Source organism: Nelusetta ayraudi, unplaced genomic scaffold (genome assembly GCF_046127955.1).
Source record: "Nelusetta ayraudi isolate G7.1 ecotype Tasmania unplaced genomic scaffold, CSIRO-AGI_Nayr_v1 ptg000019l, whole genome shotgun sequence".
NCBI lineage: Eukaryota > Metazoa > Chordata > Actinopteri > Tetraodontiformes > Monacanthidae > Nelusetta > Nelusetta ayraudi.
Genome location: NW_027466069.1, coordinates 3,100,001 through 3,115,730, shown reverse-complemented (window position 1 = coordinate 3,115,730; position 15,730 = coordinate 3,100,001). Strand labels below are relative to the sequence as shown.

Genomic DNA, 15,730 nt, shown 5'->3' with positions numbered 1-15,730 from the left:
TTTTGCGCGGTCCAAACGTCCCCGTTGATGGTGCTCGGAAGGACCCGGGGTCAGATTGTACAGTCGAAGTTTTGCAGGAGCAAAAAAAAAAAAAAGGAGGTGGCAATCATCTTATTGTCCTTCTGTTGTCACCAAAGAAGAATAATCCCAGCATTCCGAGGCTGACGCGGTGAATGTTTCCTGAACCGGCGACTACACAGTCATTGAAATTGTGGACGGACAAAGTTGCCATCCAAAAAATTATAGGCAGCCGTTCCCTAAATAAACACTTGAGAGAACGAGCAGCTATCTAAAAAATGTCTGTTTTCAAACTTTTCCCATAAATTCCACGCCGACCCAGAGGACACGTCTGCCTGCGTACAGATTGTACTTGTGCTGTGTTTCCCAGGTCAGAGTATTGCAGTGCAGAGTTGTGTGTACACACTCGTGTCCTTTCTGGAAGGTGATAGGCCCATGCCAGTAAAGCCAGCAGGAAAAGCGTAAAGTGCACGAGCTGCCGCTGTCAAGTAGGTGGGGGGGGGGGGCGTTTGTGACGGCCAACACGGTGTTGGACCGTCGGCAAAGACTTCATTACTTAAGCTGATGACACGCCACCGTTTCCAAGGATCTTTTTTCCAAAACACAAAAGATTGTTTTTTGTCGTTTTGTTCAGCACGACTAAATCCATTTTGGTTCCCATGATTATAAAAAAATGAATACCGAGGTGTTGCCACCTGACACACGCTTGTTCCATTTTGTTTTGTACATATGTAACCTGACGCTCTGCACAGGCTTTTCACCCTTCCTAGTGTCAAATACCGCCAAGCATTATCTACACGTGCTTTTATTCCTCCTGCGTGAAGTGTACGTGTTTGAGGGTCGACGTACAGCACGGAGCAGGGAGGCTTGCGCTCTCTGCACAGACATGTTGACTGCCCCCCCCCCCACACACTCCTCACCCCCCCCACCTCATCTCACCCCTCCTCCCACCGGCAGCTATCGCTATGAGGCAACCGGACCAGCGTGGAGCCGCTCTGAAAAAGACAATATTGACACAGCACCGGCGATCCGGCGATCTTTGTGTGTTAAGCGCTCAGACTAGACGGTGCAGCCGCCGGCACATGTTGACCCGCTCCGCGCTCCCTTGGCCTGGTTGGCTGCGGCGGCGCTCACGTGACGCACTGCTGCTGCTGCTGCTGCCATGCACATCATCGTTGCATGGATTTTTTAAGATCTGGAGTGGCCAGCGAGGGGGGGCGCTTTAAGCGCTGTTGGCCCCACCCCCTCACGTTTCAGTCCGGAAGTGTATTTGAAGACTCGGCGGCCCTCAAGCTAACTCGCTAGTTGTCGTGTGGCATCACGTGATTTTGGCCGACCTTTGCAAATGTTTCGCTCAAATGCCATAGAAACGTTGCGATTTCTTCACCAATGGGATTTTTTTTCCGAGCTTCCGAGCATTTTGGTGGTTGAATAAGAGCCGTGCTGTAAAGTGTTGTTTTTTTCTGACCATGTAGCGGTAGATGGTGAAAGGATGTCAAAGGGGTGAAACCTCAGTTTTGGCGGACCTATTTCTTTGAAGTCCCACGGTCGGAGGATGGATGGATTTTACTATGGAATCCTACCTGGAATATTTCCGTAGCAGTGCTCAACATGCTATAAATGAATTACAAAAAAGTATTTAACACAGTATAGACAAGAATTGTAAAAATAAGATACATGGTCTACAGCAGGCATGGCCAAACTAGGGCCCAGGGGTCTCATGCGGCCCGTTAAGATTTAAAATGCGGCCCGCTGTACATGGGGAAATTATTTTAATAGTCACTAAGTCATAAAATAGCTGCATTTTCATTCATTTTTTCAGCATTTTAAGAGTCATTTCAATAAAGAGCTAAATACTCTGAGACAAAGACAAAAATTTTGTCGTAATGCTTTTGTTAATTTTCAGTTGACATTAAAGCACATGTTTTCTACATATCCAATGATATGTTTTTTCCTCATGAGGTGGCTCACCAAAACACTCCATCCATCTGCTGCTGCTCCAGCCCCTCTGTCACATTGGAGAACCCATCGTGGCCCCACCAGTCAAAAAGTTTGCCCACCCCTGATCTGCAGGCACCTAATAACAAATCATTATACGTCGGTGAAGTTGCAGTCCTCAGTATTGAGTGAGAGGGTTCAACTTGTTATATTTATATATTTTTATGTATTTGTCTCAGTATCATGTTTGAGCCTGTGGCGTTCATCCATTGCATAAGTGGAAATTGTGAGAGTGGTAATTATTTTCCTCCCTGAACATCCAGAACAGTTCACACAGACGAGAGAAGGTCTCCGCAGCTTCCATCATCATGTGGTGAAATCTCAGTTTTTGTCAAACTGTCTCTTTAAAAACTGGGATGGCAGCGGAGACGACGACGACGACGCAGTCTTCACCCCCTCATTTTCCGTCCGGACGTGTTTCAAATCAGTCGTCTGCTGTGTGTGTCTGCGGCCTCTGACTCACTCAGGGGACACTGACACTTGTTGTGTGTCTGCAGAAGGACTTTCAGTCTCCGTCTGTCCGTCACACCCGCTCCGTCACACGTGCTGGTTCTCACAGAGACCTCTGTGGCTCCTGGCGTCACATGGCCAGCGGTCCGCGACCCTGATGTGGGAAAAGCTGCTCTCCTCCTTCTTCAGGGACCTTCTTCTGTGTCCCGGCCTTCTTTTTCCCCCCCCTGTTTTGTATTTCTCCCTGTGGAGATCCTAATGTATGATCAGAGCTGAGAAGATCTGAGAGCGATGACGGTGGGGACAAAAGGGTCCTTTGTGACGGGCCTCCACCCTGGAGGAAAGCGGGGGGATGGGGTGGAGGGGGGGGTGGAGGGGAGTACGGATGGAGAGTATGAAATAATGTTGGGCTGACGAAGCCGACTGTAACAGAGCTGCCAGTCTCGCTCTCTCGCCTTTTTTTTCTTCTTCCTTGTTCGAGGCGTAATTTCATTCTCACAGAAACCCCCTCTTGCCCTCGCCACCACCCACCACCACCCGATGAAGTGGCCTTTTATTTGCACCAACGCAGGGCTGAGCTCATGCTCCTCGCGGGGATTGTCTCCACACGTCCCTGTGCCGGGCTCCAGACGACAAACGAGGGGCTGAGCAGCGGCGGCAGTGGCGGCGGCAGCAGCCGAAGCACAAGGTGCTTCTGTTCATCTGAAGCACCTCCAGCCAGCATCCTGCAGGAAGTGGCTTCAGAGGGTCACCCTTCATGCTCAAGGGCCAAATTCTGTGCTGGAGCTGCAGCAGAGAGTCCCAGACGGGGAGTTTTTTGAACATGTTTTTAAAAAAAAATGTTTAAGTTTATGGAACACCTTCTTGCTGCAGCTGACAGACATCAGCGGAGGTTCTTATTGGTCCAGTGGGATTACATTGTGAGATTTGGCTTGAGGTTGGCTTGTAGTAAAAGCAGTAAAGTAAATTGCAGTAAAAGCGTGCGTGAAAAATCACCTGATGCTGCGACTTTAGTGGGAAAAAGTTTAGGCAGATTGACAAAAAAAAAAAGTTTCACATTTTTCATCCAGGTTTCATCACCAGTGCCACCAAATCCGGCCTAGCCGAGCAACACAGGGTTACGTAATCTTTTTACTGTTCCGCTCGTGTTCGGACAGCTGCACCTGTATTTGCTTTTTGGCGCTCGTAAATCAAGCTGTCAAAAAACCCTTTTTGAATATTACGCCGGGTTAAAGTCTCGTGTGTAGCGACTCGTTATTACCTCATCTTGCACTTTTGCACACTTTTATCCCTTTGAACGGCGTTTTTGTCAGAGGGCTTCAAAAGAAAAACAGCCGCTCGCAATGAATCATTGTCATTATCTTACGAACAGATCGGGACGTGGCGGCTGTTCTCCTCGGCCCCTGCACGTGATGAGACCGAGTTTGTCGCCTCGAGTGTAAAACGTTGCGCAAATAATCCCAGCAGACAATCTCTCAAATTATCACCAGCAGCCGCGGGGAAGCGCGCTAATTAAGATTGTGATTTCTGGACGTCGGCTAAACTCCTGGTGTCACTCAATAGATAAGTCCCGGCGTGGCGCCAGCCACTTGCGTGCGTGTCTGATAGCTCCAGCGAATACACACACACATAAGCCGAGCACCTGTTCCCATGTTTGCGGCCGCGTTCCCTTTATCTGCGCGAGGGCGCCACTAATTTTGACTCGGTTGACATGCGGCGCCACGCCAGGAAGGCAAGTTTCACTTTTCCTCCTGTGCATTTCCATAAGGTGAATGCCAGCAGCTGTACTAGCCGTACGCCTACATGCCTTTAGGAGCAGGGGTTGGGGGATTATGCGCTTTGCAGCGCCATTGTTGGGCTAAAACCAGCCAGCATGCAAGATTGTCGCGGCGTGGGATTGGACAGGAGCCGCGCGTCCGCATGCAACGGGGTATATTTGGATAAGCAAATCCCTGAGACAGAGGGCGGCTGGAGACGAGGCCGAAGACACAGAGGTGCATCTCGGGCTCATCTCCATTGTTTTTGTTGCGGCGCCGAGAGGAAAAACCTGTTCCTTTGGCGCATTGTTATGGGGTCAACGAATGCAGGACGAGTGGAAACGTACTGATTCCCCTCCACCCCACCCCAACCACACCCCCACCCCCACCCACATCCCCTCGCAACGGCTAAAAAAAGAGATACGGATCGATGAGATGACGGAGGCATGAGCAGGCCGTGCATAATGCATTTAGGCCAGAACCGCCGGCGTTACGTAAGGTTAAAGGAAAAAGAAGAGGAAAAGAAAGTGAAAAAAAAAAATAGCTGAAAGGCGAAGGCAACGCGAGTGCCTCAAACTCGGCACAATTATTAATGATGTTTGCCTGGAAAGAATGACAACAGCTGTGTCTGCTGCCCACATGTCCTGCAGCCTTAATGGGCTCCGCCGAGAGTTCCAAACTCGGAGGAGGATGTGAGTGTGCGCGGCCCCCCTTTCAAGTTTTTATGGCTGTTTAATTTTAGTTGACGCTGTGTATTCTGCCGTCACTGAGCAGTTCCAACTGGAGCCGACCGACTCGTTTTAACGGTTTATTGCAGTGGGACGACACGTCCCCTTTTTTTGTTCGACACCTACGTATTAGCGAGAAACGAAATAAAAGCACGGCAGGAACACACGAGTGGTTACTTCACACGCTTCCGTCGGGATGCTTGACGCTACTTTTCTTTTAACTAAGAGGTAATGATGTCGAGAGAAAAAACTAACCGATGAATGCTAAAAGAAATTGTGCTGCCGCGGCAAAAACAGTGTCGGCCTCGGAGCGCCAATGTTAGCTTAGCATGCTAACCGTCAAGCCCCCCCTGCGAATTGCTTTTGCCGAGGGAAGAATCCACCGATGTGCACTCAATCTGTCGACTTCTCAGTGTGAAAACAAAGCAGCCACACGCTTGGTTATTTATTAACGTACTTATTGATTGGTTGATATTTGATTTTTCTTTTTCAACGCTCACCCCGCTGTACGTCACAGCATCCTGCGGCCTCTGTCCTGCGGCCAGACAGCAGCACTTTGACACTGTCACGACGTGCCGTTTTGCTTTTCAGTTCCACACTTTAACGCTTTAATCGCTCGATAAACACCAACGATCCAGTTGCCGGCAGCCAGACGTGGAACTGAGCGTGCGGTTGCCTGCGTCGGGTACACGCGCAAAAGGCCACTAGAAGTAGAGCGTGTGCGTGCGTGCGTGTGTTTGTGTACCCTGGTGTGTGTGTATGATCTACTTAAGCCGCACGGCTCAGAGCAGCTCGCCATGCCGCTATCAAAGCGTTGAGAAGCCATCATCAGGTACTCCGGGTGTGAAACAATGCTCAGGCTCAAATAATAAACCCTTGACCTCCCGACTGCTGCTGACCCTTTTCTTTTTTTGTATTTTTTTATGGCCCTGAGTGACAGCGCGCACTTGTGACTCATCCACTTATTGTATTACAACCAGAGGCAACGATACAAACCCGGATAGCTTCCACCGGCATGGGAGGGAGCAATTAGGGAGCAGTGATAAGGGAAATACTGCTCTGGAAATACAGCCGGCGATAAGACAAATAATAGGCGGGCTATTAATAGCCGCATGAGACGGGGACCTACCAGGAAGTCCAGGCCGCTCAGAGCAGCTCATGGTTTACTAACTTGTATATATAAAGCAGTTTTAAAGGGGTGAACTGCAGGTGGCAGCGGGCCAAGAGATGTATTTTTACCGATATTGTCGGCTCTTAACATCACGTTTCACCGTGGAACCCGTGTACGAGTACACTGCCAGAAGGCAGACCAGATGCTCTCTGCCAAGGGTCAACCGTCTTGTTATTTTTTACTGTCCCTTTTTTAAAAATAATAAATAAAACAGTCTCTACATGTGTAAGCTGAAGAACGCTCGTCCAGAGGGTTTCAGGAACAATTCGGCCGCATGATTTTTCTCCCTATCAAGCGTTACTTGATAGCTTTAAAGCTAAAAGAGCCCTATGTTGTTTGGGTTTTTTTTTTTTTTTTTTTTTGGACATTTTCAAAGCATGATGTCAGAGGCAAAAACAAGACCCAAGTTTCCATGATGTAATTTTACGCACTCTTGGGGGGTTCAGGGGATGAGGGTTGGGGGGTTAAATCCAGAGGAAGCCGTCGTCGTCGCTGCCGCTTCTTACGGCTTCGTGAGGACAGCGGGAGGAGGACGGGAGAGCACGTGAAGCGCATTGTTGCGTGTCACAAATTTGTTACGCTCCCTCCTCTCGCACTTTGGGTAAACAATGCGGCCCTGCCTTTTAAGGCGCTGTGGAGACGGCGCTGTTTTCTTTTGTTTGGGACGAGGAGCCCTGAGCACCTTCGTGTGCGTACGGGGGACGAGCCAAGTCGCTGCCAAGTGAGCCAAGTCGCTGCTACACAAACTTGGATGTGCTTGAATTGTATTCCAAACTTATTTTTGGGCTCCAGTGAAAGGCTGAGAATAACCCCTTTTTTTTTATCTGTTTAATTTAGAAAAATAGGGTGAAAGGTGCAGCACAACTTCTGCTCTGAGCATGCGGCGAAACCCAACCCACCTGCCTTTATTTCTGTGAAACAGTTCAAATGTATCGGGCTTCACAACAAAACAGCGTCGCTCCTTCTGTGAAACGGGGCCCCGGCTTGCAGGCGGATGTGTTACATGAGTCGCTTGGACGCCGGCTCGTCTTCCACCGAGTGACTCCTCCCGTGTTTTCTGGAGTTTAAACTATAACCTGTTGTTCTAGCGCCGCTATTGATCTGTGTGCTCTGTAGTAAAAGTCAATATTATGCACAGATGTGGAGTCGAAACTGGGAGGGAGGGAGGGAGCGTGCGCACGCTGCGAGACGCTGCGTGCAACTCGATGGTGAAACTACATCCGTCTGCTGTTGTTATTAGCAGGACTGCATCAACAGAGTCGTGGAAAACATCCCCGTATATTTGATTGCCGACTTTCAGCGTTTAACAATGTTTTGTCTGCACAAACAGGGAACAAGTACAAGAACAACAAAACCCAGGCCTGGGGGCAGACGGTGTAGTTGCGCTCTTTGTCCACGCAGGGGCTTTCAGCTTCATTTTCGCGTCCTTCGTCAGAAGAGGCTTCAACTTTTACATTGTGCTTAAAAGGAGACGGACAGAGGCGCTCGCGGCTGAAATGGGAATTCCTAGATGTTTAGCTCACAGTGCAAGCGCTGGGCTCACTCGCACGGCGCGGATTGGCCGCTCGGACCGAGGCGGGTGGACAGGTCGGTCGGCCGGTTCTTGTCGGTCGGTCGGTCGGCTAATTAAGCGAATCTGGAGCCGCGGCGTTGAAACAGCAGCTGCGCCTGCGAGGGTGTGAATGGGCAGGAAGTGAAGGGTGAGCAAGGACACAGCTGAGGGGAGGAGGAGGAGGAGGGAGGAAGACAAGGAGGAGAGACCCCTCCCTCCCCTCCCCACTCACTCACCCACTCACCACTTCCTCCACTGCAGCCAAACACTGACCACCAAAGTCCCCCATTTCCCACCGTGACCACTGAGCCGGAATGACCGATGACAAACAAGTGGCTCGTTATCCCCCCTGCTTGTTCCTAAGCTTGTTCTACTTCGAATGAGCCCTCTGTGATGTCACAAAGGGCACCAACACCTGCCTGAGACCTCCCGCAGGTCCGTGAGGAGACACCCAGCCAGGTGTTGGCTCCTCCCCACAGTGTCGCTCCTCTTCCAAATAGAAATAGAACATTTTTTTCTCTGCAGGAGGCTGTAAACAGCTGGCTAACTATGTTGTTTCCCTGTTGATCTGTGCGGGTTTTCAGCAGAATTGATTATGTGAGGCTTTGTCAGTTGAGTTCAGGGCGGAAAATGTCTTGACTGCGCGACCTTTAGGCAGAACCGCCGTTTGGTTTTCTGCCTTTGGCCTCGAACGCAACACACAAGAGGGTTGAAGATATCAGAAAAGAGAGGAAAACCGCATTTTACAGAGTATCGTGTAACACGATATTTACATTCGTTCCGATCAGTAAGTCCAGCACAACTGAACGACTGGTCTGCCATGTTTACAAAACATCACTCTGTGCGCAATTGTTAATATTTTGGGAGCTGAATGTAGGACAGATGTGCAGCCTCGGATCTATTTTAGCTCGATGGAATTTTGCCTCAGAGCTTCACAAATATCAGTCCGAGGCCTCGACGGCCGTCTGAGACCAATTTTGGTTTGGCCCCAGTCTTGAGGAAAACAAAGCTCCGGTTCCAGATGGCAGGGCCCCAAGATGGCAAAGGCAACCCCCCCCCCCCAACACACACACACACCCCTCTGCGCAAAACACATTTATCTTTATAAAGTATTTGCTTCATTCTCGTGTCGCTAATTACACTTGGTGGTAATAGACGAGGGGATGGTGGAGGCTTCACAAACTCCCATCGAGTCTATTTTTACTTCCCACCGCCTGCTTGTCTCCGCGGGGCCGCGATGTGCGGCGTGCGTGGCTGAGGTTCCAGATGCCGATCAAAGGTCACGTGCTGGAGAGCAGCCACCATGCAGACGGAGGCCCTGGCACAGAGCTGCGTGTCGCAACTCTCTGCTCTCCGTCGTCTTCTGGGGCTTTTTAAACGAGTACACAGAGTACACGCTGAACCTGTCGACAAGCGATTTGGCTTCGGTGGGTTTTCACAAACGGCGTCCTCACATGGATGTACACAACCCCCAGGACCGCGACCAAGCAAGTTGTGCAATTAATAAAAGGCTAAATGAGTTGAACTGCAAAGTTTTTTTTTTCTTTTTAAAAAAGCATCTTCCATCCATTCCTTCCTATCGTCCATCCGCTCGGCTCGGGGAAAAAAAAAGAAAAGAAATGCACCTTGCGCAGAGCCACGCCTTATAAGCCAATGTTTGAACTCCTTTTTGACTTTGACGCCAAGAGGTTCCTGTTAATGATGACCGTGTCTCGTTTTTTTTTTTAAATATCTGCAACAGGAAAGAAAAGAAGTCTGCAGGATAAACAGGGTTGAGATCGAGCGGCGCTAATATAAGGAGGAAACTTTCTCCGTCTTCCCGTCCTGATTCTGTGCTGGGCCTTGAATGCTCCGCAGACATGAGCACCAGGATTAAAGAGCTGCCAGTCCACACGCACGCGCACACACACACACACACACACACACACACACACACACAATCTCAAACACGCAAAGCTCACAATTTATTCAAGAGCCTCGCTGAATGCTGCTGCTGCTGCTGCTACTGCTGCGTCTAATCTTCAAGCTGAGCTGGTGACTAAGCAGAACTTGGCATTAACACTGGCGTTACTCTCGCTGCTTCCACCTCCTCAAAGTGTCGAGGCTCCTAGTCGGAGATCAGCCGCTCCTGTTAGTAGTGTGACACCGACGCCTCCTGCCAGTAGTTTGGGGCTTTAGCGCAATGTTTGAAATTATGCTGCAGTAGAATTTGCATCATCCTTGTGTGTCTTATGTGTGCTGCGGTATTGAGAGTTTGTCCGCCTTTAGAAGAAGAAGACGACGGCAGCTAGCTTTGGCTGTCCAGCTTTTTTGCATTGTCTGCTAAAAAACAATCAATTTGTGAGGAATGCCTTTAGAGGGAAGACTGGAAGTGATTGAATGTGCTGAGTGCACTGTTGAGAATGGAGGATCCTGGGAACTGCAGGTGGCCCCTTTATCTGGGAGGGACAGGCCACCTAACCAGGTTATCTGGCTCCGCTCTCCCGGCCATCTGCTTCGAGATCCGTGACATCGGGTTGGTTACAAGAGCTCGTCAGGGTCGGTGTCTCCCAGGGTGGTCCGCGTTGTTGCGACACACGGCATTATCAGGAAAAGTCCAGCCTTGTCAATGATTCAATCACACAGTGGTCCTGTCGCTAATCGAGCAACAGCGCTGGAAACACTGGAAGCATTTGCTCAGCTGTTTGTTTGTTTATTTACTTTGGAGTTTCTTGAGTATAATGTTTTCCTGTTGCCCTGATGATGATGATGATGATGATGATGATGATGAGTTGCCTCCTTGGCAGCTTTCATCAGAATCTTTGGACGGTGACTGACAGCAGCAGCTGTCAGCAATACAGTTGTCTGTCTCTATGCTGCCCTGAAATATACTTATATATAATATATAATTTGGAGTAATGCAGCCTGCAGTTGAACTGGATGGACTGTATGCTATAATTTACTTTATTCTTATTTTTGCCTCTTAAATGAATTCTTTGGCTTTTTTCAATATCACATCTTCACTTTTTTTTCCAGCATCAACACAATTAGATATAAGTTTTTTTAGCAATCAATCAATCAACCTTATTTACTATTTAGTATAGCAGAGATTGCCAAAGTGCTCTACTTTGATACATTAAAATACATTTTAAGTTAAAAACATAAAACATATAAAGGAGAAAATAAAGAAACAAAACAGGCTCACAGCGCAATGCAAAGTAGTCGTGGCAATTTAAATCTAATGCTCGCTTGAATTTATATAAAAGGCTCAAAATCTGAGGTGCAAAATCTGACCCTTGCAGCTGTCAGTGTTGCCTGGATTTTGAATTTGGTTTCTGAGAGTCAAGGCGGAACATCTGGGAAACTCTTGATGAAGTCCAACACGCTGCTGGTCTCCAGTGTGGCTTTACAGCTTTGGAGACGACACCCAGCCCATGCGTGTGATTCAGGCACATTACCAGAAATAACATGATTATAAAAAGTATTTTCAAAAAATGAGTAGGAGTATCAGCAAGGTGGCGTTGGGCCGCACTGTGTCGTGATGCAGAAGTTCTGACTGTGAAATCAACAAGAGCAGAAATGGCTGGTGCAGCTGCATGAGCCAGTGTTGACCCAGAACTTCAAAAGCCTGTTTGCTTCTGCACTTCGCCGACCCTCACCGCGTTTATTTTCACTGGCCGCAGCCGCCGCTGAGCTGGAACCCACCAAATCTGCCCCTTGTTGGCCTGCTACCGTCCTGCTCTAACGGCCGCTCGGCTCGCTCCATCGTAGCCGTCTTGTTGTGCCAACAAAGTGATGAGTTCTTGTGTGTATAGTGTAAACCCTCGGCCGGCTCTCGCTCCCCAGCAGTTAGAGAACATCCTGGCCGCTGTGTCTCTTTTGCTTGCTTTCGTTCTGTCTTTCTTTTTCAAGGCTACATGGCTCCTGCAAATATGTGCGCATTGTGTGCACATTCCTCCGTCGCCTGATCTCATCTCTCCTTCTCATAAACGTGAATCGCAAACATGCACCAAAGGACATTCTGGTTTGGCAACATTCAGGTAGCCGTGCACGAGTCTGCATCTACCGTGGGAGGCTTTAAAAAATAAATCATGATTTTTGAATATAAATGTGTGTGTGTGAGTGTGAGAGAGAGAGAGAGAGAGAGAGACACACACACACACACAGAGTATACATTCATGAATTCGTACACAAATATGATCGCATTTGACAATCGTGGTATTTTATTTTGAAATTTGCTTATATTTTGAAGACTTACCGGATTTTCCCGTGTCTCTTTGAGTGACTTCCTGCCCAGCTTGGCGCGGATCACTCGCAGCTTGTGCACAAAGTAGACCGAAATAGACGCCGCAGAAGTCTGGTGGGGCCGACGCCATCGGTTAACAAGGGCGCCGAAAGAAAGCGGGCTCCGAATGCGTTTTGGATTGCATTTAACTAATCGCGATTAATGCGTTAACGCAGACAGCCCTAAAACACACACACACACACATACATACATACATGCATATTTCCTCCCCAGATCTAGTCGGAAGTGTTATTACTGGGATGGATTTTGGTGTCTATTTTGGGACTTTGCCTGCATGTCTTTTTCTCATTATTGATGATATAATCTTCAGAGGAAACACTCTGTGCTCTGGTCAGGGGTCAAGTGACTTTCCCAGGCTAGAGTGTGTTTTTGGGCATGTTGGAGGATGTGTGTGTCCGTGTGTGCCTGTGTGTGTGTGTTTGTGCGTGCGGGTGTGTGCGTGTGTGTGTGTGTGTTTGTGTACGTGCGTGTGTGTGTGCTCGTGTGTGTGTGCGCACGCGTGTGTGTGAGAGAGCAGAGGGAAAGTCCACAGCTCAAGGCCCCGTTTCTGATGTACAGTCCAGGCTTTTACAGCGAGCGAGACAAGCAGCGGCTAACAAACGCACACACACACAGTGAGCGCTCACACACAGAATGTAGCCGGAGCTGTTTGTGGTGGAATGCTTTTAAGGTTGATGACCCCCTCAAGCCCTCCACCTTCCTCCCCGCAAAGCGAACCACGCAGCATATCTAAACTTGAGATAAGGCCGTTTCACAGTTCGTGCCTCTGTATTCTCATCGCTCGACAAACATATCTGGTTGAATACAAAGGACACACACACACACACACACACACACACACACACACACACACACACACAGAAATGCTACATTTCTATCTTTCCTTTTTCCCCCCGCGTCGCTGTTGAAGCTGCGAAATCGGAACGCTGCGGCCGTTTCCACGTGAAAGTGCTCCGTGGCCGCGCTCCGCGTCATTGAAAAGCAGAAAGAGCCGCTTGAAAACTGCTCGACGCAGAGAGACGCAGAGAGACGCAGATCGAGCGTAAGACGCGCAGAGGGAGGATATAAACTTCCCCCCCCTTCTCTTAAAATTGATTCCAGACGCGTTGTAAAAAATACCGTAAACTTCAAGGCCGAGCTGTGCTAAAGCAGCAGTGACGATCTTCCCAGCCAGAGGTGGTCAACGGCAGAGTGTGCGAACATCCACGACGAGCTCGTCACTCCCAAACCACCTCACGTCTAACGGGGCTCGTTTGAGGACGTCTCCCTGATGTTAACGCCGTGGCGGCAAGGAGAGAGAGCCTTATTGGTTTTGCTCATTGACCACTGCGAGGTCAGGCAGAGTTCACCCCCATTGTTGTAACTGTGACACGTGCGCAGCAGGTGGGGAACGCCCGCTAACGCTATCTGCCCTCTTTTTTTCCCCCTTCCTTTCTTTGCCTGCGCGTGCAGATTGGCGCCAACGTGCTGATCTTCCTGTGCACCAACATGATCGGGATCTGCACCCACTACCCGGCAGAGGTCTCCCAGCGACAGGCCTTCCAGGAGACCAGGGGCTACATTCAGGCCAGGCTGCACCTGCAGCGGGAGAACCAGCAGCAGGTGCGCTCACGTACACACCCTCACCACATGGACGTGCACTTGACTGTGGAAAGTCCTCTTCATCAGTGTTCTCAGTGTGTCAAATCCAGCTTTAACTGATTCTGCTTGCCGCCACTTTTGTGCGATACTGCAAGAATTGGTGTTGATCCGATACCAAGTAAACACAGGGCCAGTATCGCTCATACCAAGATGATGAGGAGACTTTAGGTGGATGCATCATGAAATTTATTCATCTGAATGAAATGTTATGACCTTTAAGTGTTTTTGTGATTTTTGATTTTTATTAATAAAATACAACCCAGGATAGAATTTGGGCAAAGCTTTTAAATGAAACGAAGATACTTGTCATTCAATGTCTTTGTCAGCTTCGCAGTCTTCGTTAAAAGCTGGACATTTGCCCTTCTTTAAATGCTGCTTGGAATTTTGTCACAATCATTTCATGAGATAAAGTTAAAAAATGTTTTAATTTTTTCCTACTTTATGGCCAACTCTGTTGTAGTTTATATATAGTAATCAGTATATATATAAATACAATATCCAGAAAGTATTGATCTTATTACAGTAGTAGCGATCAGTACCAAAATTGGAATCAATATTATCAGTGTTTGGATCAATACACTCGCTCCTACTTGCGACACTTGACACAAAAAGCCAAGCTGTACAATGCTCGCAATTACCCCTTTGTGATGTCACAAAGGCCCCTGGGCCAACAGAGCTTCACTCTGGAAGTGGTAACCCAGTTTTTTAGCAGTAGGCTTTAAACACAGAGCTAATGGCTGTCTCCCGCAGGGTTTTCATAATTAATGCATCTGAGAAGTGGTACAATATAAACCAGGAAGTGACTTTCTTTGCAGTAAACCGAGGGCTGAATATCGTCTTTTCCTCAAGATTTGTAGAATTTCTTTCTTTTTTTTTCTTTTCTTTTTTTTGGGATCGCCAACACCTGAGGCTGCTCCCCCTGCAGCGGAACATAAAAGTAATTATGATGGGACAACGTGTGTAGAACAGGACCTTTAATGCAAATAAACAGGTGGCTGCAGCCTCACCACTCACCAAAGAGGTAAAGTGAACTCATTTGCAAATGCAATAAAGGAAAAAGAGCAACGATGACACATGCATCTCCATTTTCCCGTCTTTCTTTTCCTTCTTTCTTAATGTGTCTCAAGCTCTCGGGTCAACAGTATGTTGCGGCACGTAATGCATTTCTCCACTCCTGTCTGTTTGACTAACGCTCTCCCACGCTAAGTACCAGCGAGGTGCGCTGACTCACCCGGCGCTCGTTAATGGGAGAGAGTGATGGAAATGAATGGGGCCCTCTCGCCACCTCGCTCCATCTGCTTCCTTTGCCTAATTTCTCTCTGCACCTTGTCTCTCTACCTCTCTGTCTGTCTGTCTGTCTGTCTGTCAGGAGCGGCTGCTGCTGTCTGTGCTGCCGAGGCATGTTGCCATGGAGATGAAGGCTGATATCAACATCAAGAAGGAAGACATGATGTTTCACAAGATTTACATCCAAAAACACGACAACGTCAGGTGAGGGCCGTTGGACACGCACACACGCACGCACACATACAAAGTGAGAGCAGCACAAGTGCACCTCCAGCCTCCACCTGGCACTGCCAGCAGATGTGTCAGTTTTTAAAGTGGCTCTAACAGCCGTCTGGCTCCCTGACGTCATGTATTATGCATGCGCTTGTTTACACGGTATTGACTGCGGCACGGCAGATGCGGCGCTACCGCTGGCGACGCCGACCCCGGGTCATCAGTCGGACGGGTCAAGTGCTGCTCAGGTGTCTGTTGTAACGCTGATGTTTCACTGGAGATCCCCGTGTCAGATGTGACCCAAATAGGCGTCGCCAAAAAGGAAACTCTGCGGCGGCGGCGGCGGCGGCGGCGGCCTGTTAACTGTGAGCAGAGGATGCAAAACTTTCCATCTCATCCCCAGCTGGTGCTGCTGGAACTCAGTCGTGTGCAAACGAAGTCATTAAGTCACAGCCAAATGTGTAAATGACAAGTTGTCATTTACACAAGTTGTCTGATTTTTTTTCCTTGTGGATTATTAATAAAAACCCAGGATAGAATTTGGGCAAAGCTTGTAGGTGACGAGAAAATACTTTTTCATTCAATGTCTCTCTCAGCGTCGAGCAGCAGTCTTCATTAAAATGCTGCTTG

General features: G+C 48.7%; 1 protein-coding gene across 1 annotated transcript in view; it reads left to right on the top strand.

Annotated features, from left to right (window-relative positions):
- LOC142888226 (adenylate cyclase type 6-like) overlaps window positions 1-15,730 on the top strand; it is a 33,923-nt gene that overhangs the window by 5,225 nt on the left and 12,968 nt on the right. The window contains exons 4-5 of the mRNA XM_076026359.1: window positions 13,412-13,561; window positions 14,970-15,091. Of these exons, the coding sequence (XP_075882474.1) occupies window positions 13,412-13,561; window positions 14,970-15,091 (272 nt within the window). The remainder of the gene's footprint in view (window positions 1-13,411; window positions 13,562-14,969; window positions 15,092-15,730) is intronic.